We start from the raw sequence: 25,481 nt of genomic DNA, 5'->3' as shown, positions 1-25,481 counted from the left end.
GCATTTCATTAAATTTTAATTAAAGTAACATTTATTACTCAACGATAAACTGTAAGTTGTTATTCAGGAGAACGCATTGTAGTTAGAGAGCTTCAATATATTTACATAAAATTTAATTAGTTCAGCACAGTCATTTGCTTTGGAGAAAATTAATTTTCGAGATTTCGAAGACACATAGTTATTTTACTAATTAATATTTGTGATATAGTTCGCTTTTATATTTACATTATCGGCTAAACATTCACAGGAGAAGGCAGTCAGAATATGCAATTTAATTTTTAAAAAATGGAAGAATAAGAACAATTTACTTCATAAACTGAATTGGCACGTGTACGTACATTGATTTTAATGAATTTTTTGAAATAACATATTACCTTGAGTTACAAATAATATTATAGCGTTTTTAATTAAAAAAAGCAGTGTAATCGAGCTTCTTCCTCAAGAGGGCCACAATTTAAAAATGGCTAGATTTTCAAGAGAGGCAAAGTGTAAATTAATGATTTTTTTTTCGCATAACTAAGCTTTTGTTTTAATTATCATATTTTCAGGATAGCAAAAAACCCAAAATGTTAAGAAAATAGCACGAGATAATACAAGGTTACCATAATTCTCCTTGTCAAATTACTTTCAAACATTATTTTATCTCAAAAGCACAATAATTATTTATGTCTTCCAGAAAAAAAGGTTACTTTCAAATTTTGACAAAATTTATAACAGCGCAAAAATAGCCAGCTGCTACTCAATTAAATTTTAAATCACTAGAGGCAGCAAAATGTATCCCAAATATAACTTTTCACTTTCTCTAACAAAACTGGACCGATTTCTCCTAAACGGCTAGAGAACAAGGTGCCAACGCAAGCTCGTATAATTTGGGAGGAGGGGGAAAGAAATACCGTTAAGTTGCGGTATTGTATTTTGTGAAAAAATTCCTCTCTCATGCAATTTTTTAAAGCAAAGCCCTGAGTAAAAGGAAAAAAAAAATAGTATGTTTTTTGCTGAATTTTTGTGCATGAATGAAAACGAATCTTCCATAAGAGCTTCGACATAATAGTTGTTACCTTCGAGATATAGAGACAATTTAGCATTAAAAAACACTGATAATTTCGCGTTCTAATGAAAATTTCGAAATAAAGAAATATTTGAGTTATAAGATTTCGAGATATCGAGAGTTGACTGTGGAACGAGTTTTATTGCTGGTTACTTCAGCTTTACTTGAGCAGTGAACTCGATATTATATATGTCAGGATTAGCAATAATCATTTTTTCTTCACGCTCTAAAAATATACCGAGCATTATGATCTGTGATGAAAAATCTTTACTAATAATAAAGCTGAAAGTCTGTGTGTCTGGATATCTGTGTCTCTGGATGTCTATCTGTCTAGATGTCTGTTATGCGTATAGCGCCTAGACCATTCGACTGATTTTCCTGAAATTTGGCACATAATTAGCTCGTAGCATAGGGGTGAGCAACTCGAAGAGATTTTTTGAAAATTCGATTTTGTTCTTTTTCTATTCCAATTTTAAAAACATTTTATCGAGCAAATTATCATAACATAAACGAGAAAATTGTCATAACGTCATCGAGTAAATTATCATAACGTGAACGAGCAAATTACCATAATGTGGACGAGTAAATGAACACTGCAAATTGGCGAGAAATTCATCATCCATTATTTGTAAATATACACGTGAACCAAATGAGATTTTAATTTCTACTACAGGCAAAACCGTGTGGGTACCGCTAGTACATAATAAATAATGATCTAACCAGGTTGAAAATCATAAACTATATTCGAATGCTCTTTTGATGTAGAGCACGTCAAAAATTATTGCTTGATTTAATCATTTTAAAAAGTTTTTAAATATTAAAATCTTTACAAAAATTCTTGCCCATGGGTGAATGAAAAACCTTTTTAATCAAAAAAGCCAATCATCGCAGAAACTTTTTCGCAGCAAACAAAATTGGAAAAGTTGCAGAGTATCTTAATTCCTTTTTAGTTTTTGTCGTAAAAGAGAAGAAGTTATGAAAAACCAGAATTAATTCGCTAAGTGAAATGAAGCATTGAACGTAGTTGCGGAAATGATTGATGGGGATTTTGATTTTTTCACAATAAAAAAAAAGCTATTTTTTCGAGTTTTTTTTGTAATAACTCACTTGAGATGTACACTTTTTATTTAGTATGAGTTTTCAATATTTCTGTTTTAGCCAGTAAATAACGTTTAGCAGAGTTAAATCTCAAAATGTATATCCAATGATATTTTGCTGCAGTTCTTTGCTTGTTCATTATATTGTTCCCCCCCCCCCCTTTTTTTACAGATAATATAATGCTCGTAATGTTAAACATATTTTGAGAACTTCTTGTATTCTTTCATATCAACCAATTGTTGAAATTATAATTTTTTTAAAAACAGGTTCCGCAATAAAAAAGTCTATATTTAAGCAGCTAACTAATTTGAAGCCTAACAATCTTGAAAGATACACATAGTTGACTTTTTCTTTTCTATCATGTATCAAGTATTTAAAAAAAGACAGTATTTATTCATAAAAATCGCGAGCCCTTCTTTCTTAACTTAAAAATAATGTTATTTCGGTACATTTTATTAAATATTCCAAATTTTCCCGATTTTTTCACAATATTTTTCAAATACATTTTCTGTTTCGTGTGCATGAAAGCAATTCATGATAACATTGTTAGAACTGCTCAACATCGCTCCCTTCTCTGGAAAATAAAGTTGGTATAATATTATGATTCTATCCTTTTAAAAATTTCACTAACTGTTTGTAACAAAACTGTGTGATATTTGATAAAGGTCGTTGCAGATCACACTCAGAAATAACTTTGAATAGCTGATTTTCAAGGAAATAAATGCAATGTGACAACATGTTTCCTAATAATTATTAATGTGTTTTGAACGAGTTTCGCAAGAATAAGCGAACCCGGATGCTTAGGTGTGAAATCAACGCTCGTAAATATTTATCTTTCAGCTTCAGCATTCCCTGAACAGCCCTGAAAATAAGCAGGTTACCTGCAATATGGTTAGATAAAGCAAGGTATGAGTTCTCCGGTTTCAAAACATATTTCACTGGGTATATTAATATTAATGAAGCGGATACTGTCCGTAGAAAATTTCATTACACGAAACATTCTGAGTATATATAAAAATTTTAAAATGTGACGAAAATGTGTAGAGCATATCGTCACTTCAGAGCAACAGTAAGGAGTCTAAGCCCAGAAATAACAGTAAGATGTACTACTGTTGTCCAGAGGCGACGAAATGAAGTGTTAGTACTTAAAAGTACGCAACTTATTCGGGTGAAGTGAAAATTTCCGACTACATTTTTTTTTTAATTATCTCGATACGTCAAAATTGGTCCAATGAACATGGTGCCAAATTTCACGAAACTTAAAAAATAATTTGGTCTCCCTTTAGTCTTTTAATTTACATAAATTATCGACGTTACAGCGAATTCACGGTACTTCAGGCAATATGTTATTCGGTTTAGTCTGCTTAAAACTTAACTAATGTGATCCATTACCACAAACGTGAATGAGGAAATTCTTGTTTTGAGTGGAAAGGGGGCATTATTTGTCACTGCTTTCTACGCTTCAGTCACCAGTTTATTTATTTTCTAGCTGTATTTTGAAACAAATCGATGTCCAAGCTGCATTTTCCGCAAATATAAAATGAATTTGACGTAATTGATACTCCGCTTCAAGTGACCACGGAAGAAATTTCGTCTAACAAAAAGTTATTTCCTTCGAAAATTTGCCACCTACGAAAGTTTGTCGTCGTAAGCTAAGTTTTGCAAGCTTATTTTGAAATCCGTCACAAGTCACCAGCTTCAACCTGTTTCCCTACCGTTTTTGTGTGGTTTGGAATTTTTGATTTGTCAGAAAGTTTTTCTGTGATAAGATTGCTGAGTTTATTGTCTGTCATTGCCTTGATTCTGGCAGGTTCTGAGCAAAACAAAACTGCCTGCTCAAAAAGTCCTATCAGCATTCTTTTTAAGTTTTGCAGGAAGTAGTGATTGCTATACCCGTATACCGGCATACCGAATATCGGTATTTCGAGATATTTTACAATTTTGGAAAACCGGTATTCACTGAAGTTAAAATACTGGTATTTTTGGAATTAGCTGAATATAATAAATAATTTCAATTAAAAGTTTTACTTCCTTTTACAAAAAATGAAGTATTGTATTCGCGAAAAAAAAAATCACTCAAAAATCGGCTTTTATAACCATTTTGCTCACCCCCGAATGAATGTTGAGTTTTTTTTTTTTTTTTTGATCCAACCACATGTGGATGTATATGCCTAGGGACGTACAGACATCCGAAATATCAATTTTGACGATCCCCGAGTTAATTACAACGAGTTTTCTAGTGACGTCCGTGTACGTATGTATGTGCGTATGTGTGTATGTGTATATGTACGTATGTGTGTATGTGTATATATACGTATATGTGTATGTGCGCATGCATCTCGCATAACTCAAAAACGGTATGTCCTAGAAAGTTCAAATGTTTAGTACGTAGACTCCTAGTAGGGTCTAGTTGTGCACCTTCCCTTTTGGTTACATTTGGATGTTCTTAAGGGGGTCTTTTACACCTTTTTGCCGGGAAAACATTGTTAATTTCAATGCTAAATCAAGTGCTGTTATAATTTGCCAAACACTTGGCGATATATCGCCAAGATTTTTTCACCCACTTAGCGAAAAATTTGGCTTTTTTTTTTTTAAATCTAGTTTTAATTTGGCCAATGTTGGTGATATTTAAAGAGTTAACAACTGAATCACATCAAAATTGCCAACAATGGGGAAATAAATCCTTGTAAAACGTTTTTTTGCTTCGGTTCGCAAGAAACTAAGGGTGAAAATATTTTGTGTTTCCTTGCTTACTCCAAGGTGCTATTATCATTAAATTGGCGTAAAAGGAAGTCATGTGATGCACACATCAGCTCGTTTTAATTTAACTTCATAAATATCTAATTATATTTTAAAAGTCCATTTCTTTTTCCATGCTATAGAACCAAAATAAACCTGTTGATATAAACATCTGGCACTTCGAAAACACGAACCAATAAACTATCATTAAACAAAAGTGTTGGAAAGATTGAAAAATGATGATATTTTCATTACTTAATGGTGAGATGAATCGCATTTCGTGTGCTTCTGTGCACCATGTTTTATTATTTCTTTCTATATCCCTGATCACTCACTTTCCCTTTTGTGAAAGTTAATTTCGAGTGTGATTTCGAATGTATTTTTTCTATGAATAATTTATTTAACCATTAATTGCAGCAATATTTTATGATATTTTCTTTAAATATTTGTCTCAACTGTACTGAATTATGGCAAACAACTTTTTCTTGTTAGTTGTACAAATGGTAATTTTTTGTCACTGGCATTTTTTTGTTGTCACGCCTTATACTTTGCAAGATAATATTTAGAAATTATATAGTTCCTTGAAACTGTGCATAGATGTTACGCATAATAATTTAACACATATTTTCAGATATTTACATACATAAATTGTAAATAATATTGAAAAGAAATAATAAAAGAAAGAACAAATAAGAAGCACTAATTTCTAGCTAAGATCAAATTTCTTCAAGTTAATCGTAAATTTCAAACCAAGGATCTAATAATATAAATCAAGCTCATACCTCACCTGCTCAACATAAATGCTGTTAATGCTGGAAAAGTATCGTCTCTCGGGAAAAAATTATAACTAGCTATATATCTAAAAAAATATATAATAATAATACAAAAGAAACACACATCCAAAGGGTTTTTCCAAACACAACACACAAGAAACCGAATTATTTGGAGATGAAGAACTTCTAGAAAATTAGACGAGGAGTATCGCGCATTATTAACAGTACCACCGACCTACTTGAGTTCAGAAACAGTATTTTCAACTCTTGTAAGGTGGAGCACTAAATGTGTTCCAGGCTTACAGACAGTTCAAAAGAAGCATTCCCAGTTTAAAAAAATCTGCAGAAAATCTTTTAAAAAAATCTGCAGAAAATTTAAGCATATTTGGAACATGCTTTCTAAAGAAAATCTGCAGATTTTATCTGTAGATTTTTTGCAGAAAGCGTGTTCCAAATATGCTCAAATTTTCTGCAGATTTTTTCTGCGGATTTTTTTTCTGCAGATTTTGTAAAGAAAGCATGTTTCAAATATACCTAAATATTCTGCAGAAAATCTGTAGATAAACTGCAGAAAATGTACCCAGCAAATTAAAAATAGTAGATAACAATTAATAACAAATGAAATTAATGCAATAAAAATCCGAAAGCATTTTTAACTTTAAGTTTCGACATTTCTTTAATAAAAATGAGTAAATTCACTGCAGAGTGGTGTTTCATGTTCGTTTAACAAAACATATAATTAAAACTTGAACTACGCATCCAAAATGAAATTTTAAATTTTATTGAATTGAAGCTTATGCAAATTGAAATAATTAAACCAAATTTGTCACAAAAATACATCGCTATGATTGTAAAATTAGTATAAAGTTTCAAGACGAAATAATAAATAGAACAATTTGTAAAAATTAAAAATTTCGAAAAATTCCTCCAAATCGACCACGTGGTGGAAAGTAATTAAGTTAATTAGGCTGGTTATTATTGAGACATCGTAACACATTTTTTTTATTAATAGATATTGACAACGTAAATGTTCGCTCAAAATTTTAAGTCAATCGGTGAAAAAGAAAAAAATTCAAAAATTAAAAACCTCCGATTAGGCATAACATTTCAAACTAACCCTAATATTAAAGTCAGACCAAACAACGTAAGTAGAAGCACAAATTTGTAAATTACAGCAGACACGTGTTTCGGCGTTACAGGGAACGCCTTTTTCAATGCAAAAATAATGAGCTTATGGATGAAAAGACATCCGACAAAAGCGTTTTTGTCGGATGTCTTTTCATCCATAAGCTCATTATTTTTGCATTGAAAAAGGCGTTCCCTGTAACGCCGAAACACGTGTCTGCTGTAATTTACAAATTTGTGCTTCTACTTACGTTGTTTGGTCTGACTTTACTATTCAGCACAAAGGTATTTATTTATCTTAACCCTAATATAATATACACTTATTAAATAAAAGTTAATTTAATCAAATAATAGTTGGTAAATTTTAAAGTGTCTTACCTTTTTGTGAACCGAGGCATGAATCCAATATGTTTTCATGGGTTTCCAATGATGGAACTTAAAATTTCCCTAATTATTTGTTTCCGTCACGGAGCAAAAAAACAATACGCGTCACCTGGTCGAAGGGTAATCTACTCTCGTAGCCTTGTGCTTGTGGCACCCGAATTGCGGGACGGACCGAGGCCTCCGTGGACGGTAAGAGGTTTGGCGTTCGGTGCGTTTGTACTCGAACGGCCCGCCGTTCGAGAACATTATTTCAAGTCATATTTGTTCTTATTTAATTTCAATTTCCTGATTTTTCTCCAAGTAAGACAAATTTGACTCTGTTCTAATCCGTATCCTTCTTGAAAATGACATTTTTGAAAGCCCTTTCAAACCATGTAATAACTTGCGTTATTCAATATCGTTTTGTTTTCAAAAAAAAAAAAAAAGATGTATTGTAATTTCACTTTTATTTGATTTGAATCATGCACTTATATTAAAATTGATTTTCATGTCATATTATTTGTATAATACAATAAACAGACATTTTTTATTTGGTAAATGTTTCAAACGTGTTGAAATGCTTTTAAATTTCAATTTAAGTTATCAAAATATAAATCAAAGTTCTTGGGGGAAAAGTTTAAGTAATTTATTACTGATTTTAATAAGAGAAACAAAGAAATGTGCTTAATTTTCTAAAAACTGAAAAAAAAATATAAAAAAATTTAAAGTGTGAAAAACTTTTATGCTGTAATAAAACTTTAAGAAATAATTTGAATAGAAATACAGATTTTTTTTTGGTAACCGTAAAATATCTACAAACGTGCGAACTATTTAGAGAAAGCTGTAAGAGAATTTTTTGTGTAGATTTTCTGTAGATCTAATTGAAGAAAATTTGCAGATTTTTTTTACCTTTAAAAAATCTGCAGAATATTAAAAGAAGACTAAAAAGAAAACTTTTTTGTGTGGATTTTCTGCAGATTATTTTGAAGACAAAAAGCAGATTTTGCTTGTCGTCTAAAAATCTGCAGAAATCTTGAAAAATACTTCAAAAAAATTTTTTTCTGCAGATTTTCTGAAGATTATTTTTAGCTGGGTTATGTGTTTTACTTTTATTGTAATTTTTATTGTGACATTTGTTTCTTCATTTTATATTTATTCACAATAAGTTTTCATAAACAGTAAAATTTTTGTACAAAGTTATGAAATATGGCAACGAAACAATATTCTTTCAAGCCTTTTTTTGAGTATTTTAAATACTGGTATTAGGGGAAGGTTGCCGTCAATGAACCACATAACACTTTTGTTCTTTTTTAGGAAGTAGTTTGGACACAAACTTTATATTGACGGTAAAAATAATTACTCAGTATATTTCGCCTTTTATAACAATACTCGCTCTTATGTTAACTGTATTCAATAAAGAATAAAAATTAAAAAGAAATATTATAGCGTGTGGTCCATTCAGGGGAACCAGTTGATATGAATGGACTATTGAGTTTTAATCGATGAACCATTCTCAAATAAGAAAATCAAAACGTAAAATATAAATAAATATTACAGGAAAAAAACAAACACTACAAATAATAGTAAGTTATTCAAAAAGAGAAAATTGGTTTTATTTAAAAAAAAAATATCACAGGAAAATCATAAAAACCCCTTTAGGACTCACACAACGCAGCTGTTTTCACCACACCTCGCTTACCACTTGACATTTTCTAACATTTGACTTCTTCGTAAAATTTTATGGGGGCTCTTTTTAACAAATTGAGGCCCTGCTTCATTCAAGTTCAAAAATTTTGATTCACAAAGATTTTACTTCACAACAAGGATTTTGCTGTAGCACGTTGCATGCCCGCATTTATCCACTAGCTTTTTTTCACTTATTTGGGTATTTTTCTCGAATAACAAGCGTACTTGAAACTGTATTAAAATTTACTTTAACTAGCACTGAATCCACTACACAAGTTTTTAAATTGAAAATACAAAAACTGAGGGGAGTTTGCAAAAATTATTTTAAAAATATGTTTTCATCAGTATCACAATTATTTAAAAATATTCTGCAATTATTAAAGATAACTGAGCTGAAAATTTAATAATACAATAAGATTCCACTTTGTCAGCTGGTTCATTCATAGAAACAACTTGCCGTTCAATGATAGCAAGTGCGTCATTTTAAATGTTCTCATAGTTGTAACGATTCATTGTAAAACTTTAAATATGGGGAATTGTACTTGAAATCTAGTTTAGTTGTTCAGTAATATTCAAAGCATGTAAAAATAAAATATAAATGTCAATCATTAGTAAGTGAACAGTAGAAATCATATTTGGACGTTTAACAGTATGATGCATTGATTCAAGCTCCTAGAAAATTCTACATTGTACTGTTTTGAGACAATAGCAGACACTAAATCTGATTTCGTGCTGGAGAAAACTTTGGTGGGGAAAATATCTTCATAGTCCAGTCATGGAACCGGTTCATTTAAGGCAATCTGCCCCTAATACTGGTATTCCGGTATCACTTTTTAAAAATACCGATTTCCGGTATTGAATTTTCGATTCGGTATTGCAATCCCTAGCAGGAACCTAAAACTTTCTTCTCGTCCCTGTATTAGTAGGTTTAACTTGCTTTGTATTTTCAATAGCCCATAATCAAAGTTACGAGAACATTATCCATGTGAGCAATGCATACATAGCAGTAAATGAGTCGTGTCAACAATTTTCTTGTCCTTAGGGTCAAGGTAAAGTGACTTGATGAGCACGTGTGATGGTCTTAAGCTCTATTTTGCACAACCATTGGATATTTACATCAAACCCCATTCAAATAGTATATAAGTGAATGATAAACGTAATTACCGTTTTCAATTACTCTGGCGATTTTAATCAAAGTTTTTGATTCGCTGTAGTTCTTTTTCAAAGATTGCTCCTCGTGTTTATTTTTTTATTTTCTTCTCTTTTTAAAATAACTACGATCTGACTACGTTTCGCTATCCTTATGTACGATTTGCTTTATTTCATGAAACAAGTGGTGCACATTTATGGATATGGAACAAATATAGGCAATACTCAAAGAATTTTACTGCAGAAAGATATCTTGAGCGTAGACTGGAATCGAACTCTCCCCTTCAGGTAAATTTTACTAAATATGAATACTGCACGGTCATTGAGGCTTCGATGGGTTGTAGGTATAAATCGAGAGTGATTCTTTTTCCAAGGTTTTCTTATTTGACCCCTCTTTAAGATCGTAAAATTACAAAGAAAAAAAAAGTGTTTTCTTTACGTCCTATTACGATATACCTTTTACATAATTTTTGAGTAATCTTTCAGCTTTTACTTTTGTCAAGCGTGCAGTTTTTGTATGCTGCAACCAACTAACAAAAAAAAAAAAAAAAATACAAAAATACATAACTTAAATCACTTAGAGTAGACCGGGGAATGTTTACGCATGGGGCACGTTTACGCAGTGCCTTTTTTCAAAACGAATTATAACACAGATTGAGGCTGCTCTCTAGCAAATATCCTCACAAGTTTTTGAGCACCAATCGAACTTCGTTCTAGCATACAGAAAGAGTAATCTATTTTCTACCATATCGAGTAAGTTTTGAGTTGAACGTTTTGAAGCTTATTGTGAATAAGGAAAACTTAGTTAAGAAAGAACATGTATATAGAAATTAGTAGAATTTTATCCCTGCTTGAGAATTGTATTTGTATGAACCGAAATGTAATTAAATGTTTTGCACGTTAAAAATAAATCTAAACTTGGCGACGGGGCAAGTATACGCGTTGACGCCTGAGCACCTTTACGCACATTCTTACTATGTCTTACTTCCAAACGTGCCCTGATGCTTTTTTTTTTGCTCCGAACTGTCTCAAAACTTTTTAGTGTTTTCAGGCTATTTAGTTTTGAAATTTTCCATTTAATTTTTAATTGAGTTACAAATTCGTATCTTATAGCTTAAAATCATGTATTCATGACCGTTCAACTTTTACTTTATACACTATTCAGTCTGTAATAAAATTGCTTTATTTTAACAATGGTAAGACATAATGTTCAAAACACTAACACACCTACTTTAGGCGTCAAAATAAATGTGCGTTAATGTGCCCCGTGTTCGAGGCACGTTTATGCAACCGACTGGAATTAAAAAATATTTTTTCTAAGGGTTAAAAACACAACCTGAGCAACAACTGAATATACCAATTTTGACTCCATTACTGCTTCATTAACCCACAATGCCTAAAATTTCCTAATTTAAAACGTAAATTTTAGAAAATTCATTAAAAAAAATCCGCGTAAACGAGCCCGGTCTACTCTATCTATTAGAGCAGACGATCAGTTTTTAATGGCCTTTTTTTTTACTGTTTTCATTTTAAGTTAAAAAAGATTTTGAAGGTACACACATAATTCTCAAGAAAATTCTACTTCTTTTCATTTTTGCAGATTTAAGATCTTGTTAGAAGTACACTATGGGAACTTTATTTGAAGTGTGTTCTTAATTTTGAACACGTTATTATTGTTTTAAAAGTTGTTTTTTAACTTCAAAAAGTTGCTGGCTTTGATGTTTCGCAGCACACACTGCATGTGATTGAACAAGTGATTGATACTTTTATTTATTGTTTCTAATCTAATTATTTTTGTACATTGAACCCACATTCATAAATATAAGCATAGAATTTTCGACATTTGTACTTCGATAGACACATTTCCATGAGTGTTTTTGTAACTCTTATTGAAATAAATATTGTTCTCGGTCTTCATTCTTAATTTTAATTTTCGAAACCCTTTCTTATTTTTGCAAAAGGAGGGCCGAAAAATGAAAGTATCTATAATAAACAAAAAAAAAAAAGGAATGCACTGAAAAAAATGGAAAATATGAACAGCTCAATTCAACCTTTAGGAATGCAAACTAAATTCAACACGAAATAAATTATTTGTTTTAATTTGTTTTTTCAATTCAAAACATAAAACGCTAATTTATTCTTAATGACGAATCATTGAAAAACACTGGTACCAGCAAATTGCAGTGCAAAAAACTGCACACACGAAATATTATTTTAATGTAGATTTAGGAGCATTGGAAGCAGAACTATATTTGTCACTTTTTGGTGTTTAGCTTAATTGCATTTCGACACCCATTGCTTAAAAGTAACTGGTTTTTGTGTTTTTATAATTTTGAAAGTTATTTTAGCATAAAAATACATTGAATAGTTCATCATGTATAAGGGGAGATTATTCAAAATCAGCTTTTTTGTTATTTCTAAATTAGTTTCGGCTATCAGAAATTAGATAAAAGACTAAAGCGATAACTTTTGCAACTGAAAATAATTTGTTTACGCCCTTATCTATAACGTTCTATAACGCTAATACAAGAGAAGAAACTAACTTCCATATTTTAATGTCATGTATGACATATCGTCTTTAAAAAATCATACTAATTTTATTTTGTTTGAGTAGTATGGAGAAGAAACACCTAAAATAATAGAAAATGACACCTTGAACTTTGTAGAATTTCTATCAACATAAAATGGGGTTGAGTTGTTTTAGTTTCCTGGAATTTTACTATTTAGGAAAGAGCTGCGATGAACTCAGCTATTCGCAACTCCAATAAACTATTAGGGGGTACTGAAGCCACTGTCTAATTGTGAATAAGAATGGTAAAACAAACAATTCCGTAACTTGTAACTTGCTTTGAAGCTTAGCGAATGTCAGCAATTTTTCATCGTGTTTTTGGGAAGCTTTCTTTTCTATTCCTCAGAAATTGCATTATACCACAAAATAGTTTGAAGCCTGTAATTTATCCCAAAGAAAACACGTGGAACGGTATATTTTACCTTTTTCGGCAGTATTGTTAATCACCGCAAGGTAGCGTATTCGAGCTCTGGAGTTGCGAATTTGCAATTATTCATAATGTTTATTGAAAAAAAAACTTTATCCTAACTATAGATTGACATCTTAAAATTCATCTTTAAAAAAAAAATGTGTGGCGTATTGTTTGCGCAACAAATATGTTGCATTCCATATGCATTAAGAAATATTCATACTTAAAGAGTTCTTTTTTTTTTTTTTTTAACGGAAAACGCGATCAACATCGTTCTTTCTGCATTTCATGACATATCACCCTTTTCAATCCATTAAATATTCATTTTCACAAAATATTACTAGAACTGTCCTTTAATGTTTGCGAACATTTAAAGACTTTGAAAGCCAAATACACTATGTAAATATTTGAAAAAGCCGTGATATCGAATATTATAAATGATACAATTAACTGCATTATCATACCATATTTGAAATCCTTTTAACTTTTCAAAGTCATTTTGGTCGTACATTATACAATCATTTTAAATAACTGGCTATGTAATTTTTTGGAAAATGTCAATTTATTTAAAAACTGTTTTTTGCACCTTTTAATACTGAATTTCATTTGAATATTTAGATATGAAAATAGGATAAAACACGCGATGATAAAATTTGGAATAGCTTCGATGATGAAGAAATTGCATTTCACATAAGCATGACAAAAGAACTTTCTTGCCCATTTTATTCAACTGTTAAACATCGCAATAACTGTTACGTTTAAATACTCAATTAAATGACTTTCAAAGTAATTGAAAGTGTTTTTTGAAGTTATATTTTCAGATTCCGTTAACATATTTTTATGTAATTCTGTCCATGAATAAATGGATGACGGAATTAATTTAACTGAAAGCACTAACAGTTTTTAAAGTGTGTAACATATTTTAATTATGTTAAACCAAGTGCATTTATTTCTGTGAATAATATTTATTTTTTCACAACATACAAATGGTAAAAGGACTTAAAAAATAACTTTAATAATTAAAAATGAGTAAATGTATAAAAGAATGTTAATAAACAGTTTTCTTAATTTTGAAAACCATTTTAAAAATGGAATACGAAGAACAAAAGCGTTTTCCAATGCCTTTTTATTTTTGCTAATGTGCAGTGAAGACTTCTCCATAACTCAATACGCATTGTGGAACTGAGTATAGAAGACTTCATACGCATAAAATGTTCGTTAGATTTTGCAAAGCGGCAGAAAACTGTAGGAAAAATCAAAATGCTTTATTAAAATAAAAAATATACACCAGGATGATTTGATATTTCGCAATGATTTGCAAATTCATATTTTGAATTCAAGAAGAATTCATTGGAAGGAAATTAATTAATTATTCATAAAGAGAGAAAAAACAACCTTCTGGTGTCGAAAAGGAATGCAGAAAAACCAAACAATTTACAGTTATGACTATATACTATATCCAAACCACTTTATTTACGCAGAACAGTCTTAGCGTAAAAAGTTGCCTGAGTCAGTGCATTGGGAAAATGTCAGCTTGATATAATTTTAACACATTTATATTTTATATTTTGAAAATAAGGTATAGTTTTGTATTTCATGGTTCGGTTAGCAAAAAGGAAATGCTTCTTAAAATAGAGAATTGTTTAGCCATTTATTGAGTCCTTAAAACTTACTTTCTAAATACATTATTTTTAAATCTAAAGTTATTAATTCTTTCAAAGAGGAGAATTCCTGATTTAAGATTTCTAAAGTTGAAACAGTAAATATTATTTTATGCTAAAGTAATTAATCATCTGTAAACATTAGAACTTTGAAAAGGGAATTCATAATGACTTCAGATTCTTCGAAATTAAGGTATTTGCTTACAACGATAAAATTTTAATTCACCTGTACTCATATTTAGGGATATATCGGTGCCAAAGGGAGGCTCATGGGAAAATAATAAAAATATTTATCTCACTAAATTAACCAAATCTTTTGCAAAGTATTCGACAATGAATCTCCCAAATGAGATAATAATTCATGAAATTTGAAATTTTTATGTTCATTAAAATAACTATGCAGAAATATTGACTTAAAATATAACATAATTGTAACATTTCATGTTCAGTTCATGCGCGTTTGTTTGAATATTCATTTCACTAACATATTTAATAACATCTTTTTAAAGCATTTAACATAATTTTTATGAAAATGACCACATATTTTTACCAATCACAACTTTATAAGAGTAAAAAGTAATAATTTTAATAGTAAAAAGTTTTCAAACTATCTGCAAGTAAATTTCTTTTTTGCTATTCTTAATAGTTAAGCAAAAATCAAAAAACTTATTTTCATACAATAATTTGGCATTATGCTATATAAAACGGTAAGAAAGGAAAACGTTTAATTTTATAAAGTTTTTTTTTTTGCATAGTTCTTACAGGTTTTATCATTGTATAATAAATTATTTTTAAATAAAAAAAGAACCGACTTTAAAAAACAAAGATGAACTAAAAAAAATAATTGGTCACACTTATATACAATTTCCTTCCCAAACCTATAAATCAATATTATTTTATAATTTCAGTAGAAAAATCAGCTAAACTAAACTCAATTATAAAATAAGCAATGCTTTTAGTTATATACGACAGCTTATTTTAATACCTAACTAATTATATATGATCTTTTAAATTTTAATAACCTTTTGAAATCGGGGCCTCCTAACGTAACTGAGTAGGTTTAGTTTTAAAGACTGATTTCACGTTTAGTTAAATTAGTGTTCTACTCAGGATTCGGTGGGTTGTCGTTACGTTGGGAAGTAGTTTGTAGGAGACCCCGGCTTCAAAAGGCTGTTAAAAATTAAGAGATCGTATATAATTAGTAAGGTATTAAAATAGTTCATCGTATAGTAATTAAAATCAGTGTTTATTTTATAATATGTTGTTTAGTTAAGCTGATTTTTGTACTGGAATTGTAAAACGAATTTGATTTATAGGTTTGGGAGGGAAAACATATGTAATTATGAAAAATTATTTTATACTTTTTAGTTCCTCTTTGTTTTTTGAAGTCGGTTCTTTTTTTATTTGAAAATAATTTAGTTTTTGCTTTTTAGTGGTGTAAATTCAAAATAAGTACGTTGGGGGGGTACATGACGGAGAGGCCTTCCTTACGTTTATGTCGATTGAGAAAGCGTCGAGCAGAGGAGTCTAAAAACAGCTAAGATGAACACAATAGAGAAAGAAATAGAGCACAGCGTCTCGGGGGCAAATTTCGATGGAGTGAGAATTAAATATTGTTCAAAACAAGACTCATCCGACGAGAAAATGCACAGTTCACGGCGAAACCACGTGATCTGTGACTTATCACACGGCTGACGGAAAATGGACTACGTTGCCACAACGTATGAAATTTAAAGTTTCTTAGATTTCTCTGAGACCCCTCATCAGATCCAGACAAAATTACCAAGGGGCCATCTGGAAAGTATATCCTTTCAAACAAAAAGAAGAATTTTTCAAATCGGTCCAGGCGTTTTGGCAAAATCAGAAAACATACATAAAAATCCGCAAATCGGAAACATAACCTCCTTTGAAGTCTGTTAAAAAAGAATATTTCAAATCGGTCCAGGCGTCTTGGAGAAATGAGGAAACATACATAAAAAACCGTAAGACGAATACGTAACCTTTTTTGAAGTCGGTTAAAAAACAATAGCAATATATTTTCATAACGTTTGAATTTTACTATGCGAGACATTAATTCCACCTTCAGACATTATATAATGGCTGAAAATCTCAAAATGCTTACTGAATTCAAGTAAATTACAAAAATAAAATCCTCAAAGAAATAAACATTAGTTCTTTGTCTTCTACTTTTCTTTAATAAAACTTATCTTAACATTAACACTAAAATTGCGTGAAAGAAATGATAAATGATAGTTTCTCTTTTCACCAAAATCTTCAGGGTAAATCCTTTTGATGTCTGTTCTCTATTTTCTTCAAGATTAACTGTTTGTCAAAATAGAAAACTAACTTATATTGGCGCTGTAAAAAGTCTGGAGTATTTTAAGTATATTTTCAGGATCATTATTTATTTTACTTCATGGAGCCGAAGAGGTATATAGCATCTTGAAACGTAGGTTAACTCTCTAAATCTCCCAAAAAAGCATTAAAAAAGTCTGTGTTATTATTATTGTTTTAATGTTATATATTTCATTCTGGTAGCAGTGCTTGGCTCTGCTGAGCCCCCCTCTCTTTCATTCCATTTCATCTTCGTAAAAATTTCCTTAACGTTTTAAATAAGGTTGGCCTATTATTTATAACATCAGACATTAACTGTCATGTGAATAAAATATGACAACGTATATAAAGTACAAATACAGAATGAAAAAAGGTTAAAAAACCAGCAAACAGCTGTTTCGGCACTCTAAAATACAAGTGCTATCATCAGTGCAATTAAAAACGAAGACAGGTTCAACCCGAACCTTTTTTCATTCTGTATTTGTACTTTATATACGTTGTCATATTTTATTCACTATGCAGTACAAAGTTTTCGACTACTTTTTATGTATTAACTGCCCTATATACTATATTACATTATAGGATAGGGGCGCCCAAAGCGGGTAGGCCTTCGTATAAACCCCTCCCCCTCCAAGGTGTGTAAGTGACAATGCATATTTTTGTCGTGTTTACCCGAACACCCCCAAGTTTTAATCAGTTCCAGCGAAGCAAAAAAAAAGGGGCATGGCGCAACCAAGCTTAAAACAATTTTAAGAATGATACATTTCTAAAAAACGATCTGATGTGTGCATCACATGAGTTCCTTTTACGCCTCTTTATTGATAAGAGCGCCTTGGAGTGAGCAAGGAAACACTAAATATTTTCAACCCTAGTTTCTTGCGAACCAAAGCAAAAAAAAAAAAAAAAATTACACAGATTTATTTCCCCATTATATGCGATTTTAATGTGATTCAGTGATCAACTCTTTAAATATCACCAACATTGGCGAAATTAAAACCAGATTTAAAACTTAAAAAAAGGTCAAATTTTTCGCCAAGTTAGTGACAAAACTTGACCGCCAAAAGCTTGGCGATTAATTGCCAAGTGTTTGACAAATTATAACACCACTTGAGTTAGCATTGAAATTAACAATAATTTCCCCCAAAAAGGTGCAAAAGACCCCCTTAGGAATATCCTAATGCAACCAAAAGGGAAGGTGCGCAACTACCCCCACTAGGAGTCCACGTACCAAATATAAACTTTCGGGGACATACCGTTTTTGAGTTATGCGACATGCATACGCACATACATACGTACATAAGGACGCCACGAGAAAACTCGAACTCGGAGATTGTCAAAATCGATGTTTCGGGTGTCTGTACGTTCCTGGGCATAAATCCACGTGTGGTCGTGTCAAAAAAAAAAAAAAAAAAAAAAAAAAAAAAAAACATTCATTCGGAGGTGAGCAATAAGGAAATTAAGGCCGATTTTTTAGTAAGATTTTTTTCGCGAATACAATGCTTCCTTTTTTGAAAAGGAAGTAAAAAATGATGTTTTGTAACTTGTGACTGGTCGAAAACCAGCTTTTTTTTATTGTCAATCCTATTATGTTATTCTGACACCATCCACCTATAAACTACGATGGTCATTCCGTTTATTTCTTTTTTTAATTTAAAGTTGTAATTATTGAAATGAAAAACGTTTCTTAGGGCAAGCGGGTCAGGCAAAGCGGGTAAAGGATTTAAAAATCATATAGTTATTTATAGTTTCTTGATACATATGCTAACTTAGATTTCTATTTCAACAGGATGAGTATAAAACTTGAAAAAATTATTTTTTTCGATGGCAATTCATTAGTCCATTAATTTAATCAGTGATTTCATTATGTTTTATAAACAAATTTGACTTTAAATTGCCTAATTACACCTTTTTTTTATACATGTTTTTTTTAATAATGACAGATAGCTAGTCAATTATTTTAATTATTTATATCTTCATATTTTATGGCAAATGTACCAAATCACAATTAGTTAAGCTCACCCGCTTTGGGCCCCTGGGTAGGGTAAAGCGGGTTTTTGAAGTGTTTTTATTTTTTGATAATAAATAAATATTCGGTTTGAAATAATACAAAAAATCGCTTTTTCTTTTGAAGTTCAAGAACTCTGCTAGGAAGTAAGTTCAAAAGTGTTGCCATAAATATCCAAAAAACTGCAATTTTCGAACGTTCTTCGTTAACCTAATGCTTTTTAGCAGTAAAAGTAAAAAACGAAGAAAAAAAACTTGAAAGAAGGCTTAATGCATCTTAAAAATATCGCGAAAAGCAAAAACAAAAAAAAAATCCCAGAATAATAAAAAAATAATAAATAAATATCGAAAAATTTAAAATTTGAAAGTAGGATATTGAGATGAGGGAAATGTTTGTCTGTCGATCTGTCTGTCCCCACCTAATAACTTTTGACTGAATAGTCCAATTCGAACAAACTTTTTGTTGTTCGAAAGATCTCGCCGAGGGCACCTCATTCCTTTAGTTCATTTTTGATTTGAACAAGTTTTCGTTTAATTTTGAACAGTTGAAAAAAAAAACTTAACATTAGCACCTACGGGAAAATCGGGAAGGCAATCCCGAACTTAGAGGCGAATTTGCTTCAATCAAACTTTGTAGGAAAAGGCTGTTGATGAAAAACATGTATATATAAAAATCTTTTTGATTTGAACCATTTTACGTTCAATTTTGAACATCCCTTAACGTTTATAATACGTTAACGTTTATATTAACGAATAACCCTTAACATTAACTCCTTCGGAGAAACGGAAAGTCAATGTAGATTCCGAACTTGAAGGCGAATTTACTTCAAACAAATTTTGTCGGAAATAGCTCTTGACGACAAACTCCCGACTTTGACTCCGAGAAATTTGAGGCACCTGACTCCTACTCAGACTCCTGTACCCGAAATATAGTCGGACTCCGACTCTTCGACTTCGACTCTGACTTCGTAGCTTTGGCAAAAAAATATACACGAAGTAAAAATGACTGATTCCAACTTTTGGAAATTCGACTCTGACTCCGACTCCTTTATCCCAAAGTAAGTACGACTCCGACTCTGCAAGCATTAGCAGAGTTGCGGACTTTAAGAGAAATGACCAATTCCAACTGTGAGTCTTTGAATGAAATACCATCGGCTCCCGATCCGCAGCTATGGTTTTTACTGTGAAATAATTATTGTTAATATGATTTTTTTTTATTTTCACATTAAAGTTTTAATTAATGTACTCAGCTTTTGGTGGAGAAATTCGGAGTCCTTTATGTTTCTACTTAAATATATGCGCAGACGAATTTTTTTTTTTTTTGGACAATGAAAATTATTTCTTTAAGTTGATATTTTTGTTTTTATTCATTTTTGAAATTATATTAATTCATTTCTAAAATTATCTTTTGCAAATAGGGGGAAAAACGATTTTTTTAATATGATGTATTTATTTTAATGATTTTTTTAATTTATTATTATTTTTTTTTAAAGCGGAAAAAGATTTTTTTTAATGGAATGAAATGTATTTGCTGCTTTGTTTAAATGTTGCTGCTACTTTATTTGTTCATTTATTTATTTTTTACGCATCTAATTCTTTAGATAAGCGTGGCATATTTTATTTCTAGAAATCGGCTTAAAATATTGAAAAAAAATATGGTATAAATAATTTGCAATTTTAGCTAATTTTGAAAATTTTGATCAGATACTAGAAAATCGATTGGTATGCGAGAAAGTAAGCTCGTTTAGTTCTGGACGGAACCTCTTTTTAGTTGTGTATATAATAAAAGGCTGCAGAATTTTTATCTTTTTCCAGACGTGAAAATACTCCTTCATATATTTGAACGAAAGAGTATAGGTATTTACATTTGGCGGATCAAAATACGCAAAAAAGAGCGGAAACCATAATTGTTCACAATTCCACAGTAACAGGTTATAGTACGGCAAAAAAAAGTTTTCCAAGGATGAAAAGGAAGACGGCAGGGAAAAAGATACATGTACTGTTTTAATTTTTATTATTTTGAATGTTTAAGAGTTTGTACTCACAAAGCAAACAAAAAGAATTAAAAAGTAACTATTAAAAATTACGACTGTTTTTTTCCTTCCCTATTTCTACGGTACTTCTATTAAAAATACAAAGATTGAAAATACGCTTAACTATACATTCGAGCCGTATTTCCTATTTTTAACGCGTGAAATAGGCTTGTAGTGGCGTTAAAAGTATATATGAAAGAAATCCTTCTTGTACAGACTTGTACAGACTTAAAAAACATGTAAATGAATGCGAAAGCCCATTTCGGTATTTATTGTGGGTTTCATATATTTGCATGACCTCTCTGAATGACAGCCGCTTAAATTGAGGTAGTGTAACCACCCGCTGCACTCTGAGTAGTTATTTATTTAAAAAATATATCCCTAGAAAGGAGATGGCGGAAAATGATGACTTCACTTCGGAACACTCGTAAAAGACTTCATTTACGAGTATCCGCCCTATTGTTGATATAAAGATTTACCTCAGAGGACATCAACTGATTATGTACACTATGCTGTTTAGAAGTTAGTTATAGTTTAAAATGAAGTTTTAGTTGCAATTTGTTCAGATACTGGTATAGTTTAGTTAAGATATAAGATTAGTTTCTGTTTGAAAAAATAGGACGTAATGGTTTTGTCGCCTTTAGACTGGAAATTGGAATAGATATTTTTCAGAGCTTTGTGTTATTGTTTGGTTGATTTAATAAATTTAATTTTCCGTTTTGCAATGGTTGTAAATGTAATGTAAATATTATATTTTGACCACAACAATTATGAAGGCTAAAACAAATAAAATGTGCCTAACGTGCTAGTCTTGTGAAATCATGATGAATTTTAATAGCATTAAATCGTAATAGATAACAGTTTTTAGTGCCACCAAGAACTATTTTTCTGTAACCTTGATCACAGTTATTTATCCCAAAAATTACCAACTTCCTTCAATATTGTTCAAATTAAAATTTAATAAATATGTTGTGAACTACGGATGAAAAAATAATATTAAAATTGGATTATTAATAAAACTGGAACTATTAATAAACATTTTTTAACTTAAATATAATAATAATTAGAATTTTGAAAAATAAATCTGCTCTTGATTCATTACTAATTTTTACTTTTATAAAATGTTTTTTATGTGCAGTCATTAGTAAAGTTTGTTTTTTTAAAGGAATTCGTAAATTTATCTTAACTTTCTCTAACTTCCCATCCGGGGTAGCAGCAAATATTTCTGATCGATACGTCCGTCTTGAAAAGGAAATCAATGATCGAGAAAATGGGCCAATGCACCGTTCCCTTTATTTTTATCTGTATCGGATCCTTATTGTTGGATTCTGCTGATCGGTTTTACTACCAGATGGCTTGATGACAGTAACATCACGACATTGTTTGAAATGTATCCTTTCCCCGCGGTTGACTTTAATGAAACCAACCAAACTCGTTAAAGGTTTCGCGAACAATAGCAAAAAAGTACTTATTTACAGAAACAGTCTTGAAAGAAAATTATAGTGTGTAATTAGATAAAAACAAATACATTTTGAAAAAAATAATAATAAAATTTAAATTTATTCATTGTATTAATGTGATAAAAGACAATTTTTATCATTTTAGAGTCAAATTAACTTTAAGAAGAATAAACAGAAACTGAATTCAATGCAAAAGTTACTTTATTATGCATTAAATCTTTTGAATTCAGTATGAAATGTAAAACAAATTTGAATAAGAATATTGATCTTGGTAAGGTTCACTGGTTGAATATAGTGGACTGTATTTTTAAAAGGGTAAATTGATAAAACGTAGGTAGAACATTTTTTATTAAGTAACTAAAACATACTGTATAAACAAATCTCGGTGTACCTGCACCGAGAGTCTTCAGGTAACGACTGCCGAAGCAGAAGGTGCGAGCCTTTTAACAACTGCGATGGCGCCACATGCATATTACTTCTAGAGTTGAGATGTAACATGCCGCCCGCGTTGAAAGGTTCAACTTTCAAAAACCAATCATACATAACATACATTTCAAAAACAATCAAAATTTATCACAGGATATGAACATAGTGACATAACAAGCTACTTCAAAATTATATATAAGAGGTAAACATGTAAAGAAGTTTAAAAAATTGTAAATAGCAAATTTTAATACCCAAAAATAACTTTTACTGAGTTGGTAAAATACAAATTTTAGAAATAGATCGAGTGAAAATACCATTAGAAGTTCTAATTTTTACGACTCTTATTTTGTTATCTGAACCCTTTATAGTTTCCACAATACGACCAAGTGGCCACTGTAACGGGGGTACGTTGGGTTCCTTTAAAAGTACCATAGTACCAACTTCAACATTATCCTTCGCAAATTGCCACTTGTTACGCTGCTGTAAGTGATTCAAATAATCAGTCTGCCATCGTTTCCAAATTACTTGCACATAATTTGTTAATTTTTGCCACTTAGACAATTTACTTTCTGGAATGTCCTTGAAATTTGGCTCTGGAAGTGCAAGTAGTGGGCGGCCAATTAAAAAATGACCAGGGGTCAAAACTTCATACTCGTTCACATCGGTTGATAAAGGAGTAAGTGGACGGGAATTCAGAATGGCTTCTATCTGAACCATTACAGTGGTAAATTCCTCGAAACTTAATTTATTGTTACCTACGGTCCGTTTTAAATGATGCTTAAAGGATTTCACACCTGATTCCCATAGCCCTCCAAAGTGAGGAGAACGAGGGGGAATATTTTTCCAAACAATTTCTTCAGACAATAAATAGTTATTTAACTTTGAGGTAGGCGTGTCTGCTTGTGCCAGTAATTTCTTAATTTCAGAATTCGCGCCTTTAAAATTGGTTGCGTTATCACTGATAATGCTTGAAATTTTTCCCCGCCTAGAGATGAACCTCTTCAGGGAAGCAATAAATGCCTCCGAGGTTAAATCGGAAACAATCTCCAAGTGAATGGCTTTTGTAGAAATACATATGAAAATAGAAACGTATACATTAACAATTTTTGCCTTTCGAAGGTTACTTACGCGAATTTGAAATGGTCCACAAAAATCGACACCACTATTGACAAAGGGGGCAACTGGGTTTACTCGTTCAGAAGGCAATTCTCCCATTAACTGCAATGGCGAACTTGGGTTATTTTTGAAACAAACATTACAGTTATGCACAACCTTTCTTGCAATGCTTTTGCCATTAATAGGCCAAAATTGCAGCCTCACAAAATGAAGCAATCCCTGGGCACCAATATGAAAGTATCTTTTATGAAAACTTTCAAAAATTAAATAAGTTAATTTGCTATGTTGAGGAAGGATTAACTGATGCTTGGCATCAAACTCTATTTGAGCTTTAGTAAGGCGTCCTCCTACTCGTAAATTATCATTTGAATCCACAAAGGGATTTAGGGACGAAATTTTACTTGAGCCTGAAATACCTTTTTTATTCTTTAAGGCCGCAAGTTCAGGCCCAAAATGCCTTGCTTGCACCTTATTAACAAGAATGGCTCTAGCTCTTTGCAAGTCATCCAAAGATTGACTTCTTTCTTCCTTTCTACACTTCCGAGAAAATACGAGAATAAACCTTAAAATTCTCAATAATTTAAAATAATCATTAGTTACATTTAACAAATATTCAAAAAATTCATCATTTTCTGAAATAAGAAATGTATTAATATTAAAGTTCTTGAGTTCTAGTTCATAAGCAGGATCACCAGAAAAATCACAATTCTCAGTTGATGGCAATTTACCTTGTAAAAACTCCGGACCATTCCACCAAAGTTCATTCGAAACGAGGTCCTTGACTGTGGTACCTCTCGAGATCAAATCAGCCGGGTTATTTTCCGGACTCACCCACCGCCAACTGCAATTACCGGTTAAGGTCACAATCTCCGCCACCCGATTGGCGACGTAAGTCTTGAGATTTGTCACGGGAGTGTTGATCCACCATAAGACAATACTAGAATCCGTCCAGCAAAAAGTTTTTGATATTGGCAACTCCAGAATAAGAGAAATCGTATTCACCAATCGCGCCAGCAGCAGAGCTCCACAAAGTTCAAGTCTGGGAATGGTTAACATCTTTAAAGGGCATATTCTAGATTTACTGCACAAAAGTCTGGTTGTGAAATTTCCAGATGTATCAACACAACGCAAGTAAATTACTGCTCCATATGCACGTTGAGATGCATCCGAAAATGCATGAATTTCAAACGCATCGGTGTTATCGGCATTCACTTGTCTTTTTACACTAATTTGATCAACTTGCCGGAGCTGAGCGAGAAACGAAGTCCATTCTTGCATCACATCCGTCGGCAACGACTCATCCCAGTTCAACTTCAGTGTCCATAGACTTTGCATTATAAGCGTCGCCTTGGTGAGAACTGGACCTACTAGTCCAAGGGGATCAAAGAGTTTCGAGATAGTAGATAAAACTTCTCGTTTGGTGAACATGTCCTTAATTTCATACGTGATGGCAAAAGTGAAATTATCGGTGTCACGTCTCCATAACAT

At 31.4% G+C, this 25,481-nt stretch overlaps 1 protein-coding gene across 1 annotated transcript; it reads right to left on the bottom strand.

Moving 5' to 3' along the window:
• Nucleotides 1–1,197: 1,197 nt before the first annotated feature.
• Nucleotides 1,198–25,481, bottom strand: LOC129218221 (uncharacterized). The gene is made up of 3 exons (XM_054852447.1): nt 24,825–25,481; nt 23,192–24,530; nt 1,198–1,274 (listed from the first exon to the last, which is right to left on the bottom strand). Exons 1-3 carry the CDS (start codon nt 25,479–25,481, stop codon nt 1,198–1,200), a joined length of 2,073 nt encoding a protein of 690 aa, XP_054708422.1.

Source organism: Uloborus diversus, chromosome 1, assembly GCF_026930045.1.
Source record: "Uloborus diversus isolate 005 chromosome 1, Udiv.v.3.1, whole genome shotgun sequence".
NCBI classification, from domain to species: domain Eukaryota; kingdom Metazoa; phylum Arthropoda; class Arachnida; order Araneae; family Uloboridae; genus Uloborus; species Uloborus diversus.
The sequence above is the reverse complement of the archived record's forward strand: the minus strand, read 5'-3'. Positions and strand labels throughout refer to the sequence as shown.

What these genes read in the sequence shown, in the direction of transcription:
- LOC129218221 (XM_054852447.1), bottom strand. Translation starts at nt 25,481, where the DNA reads ATGTTATGGAGACGTGACACCGATAATTTCACTTTTGCCATCACGTAT. An exon ending in GTAATTGCAGTTGGCGGTGG is followed by an intron (nt 24,531 to 24,824) that starts GTGAGTCCGGAA and finishes TTTTCTCGGAAG; the next exon opens with TGTAGAAAGGAAGAAAGAAG. An exon ending in AAAAATTAGAACTTCTAATG is followed by an intron (nt 1,275 to 23,191) that starts GTATTTTCACTC and finishes GTATATTTTTAG; the next exon opens with AGCGTGAAGAAAAAATGATT.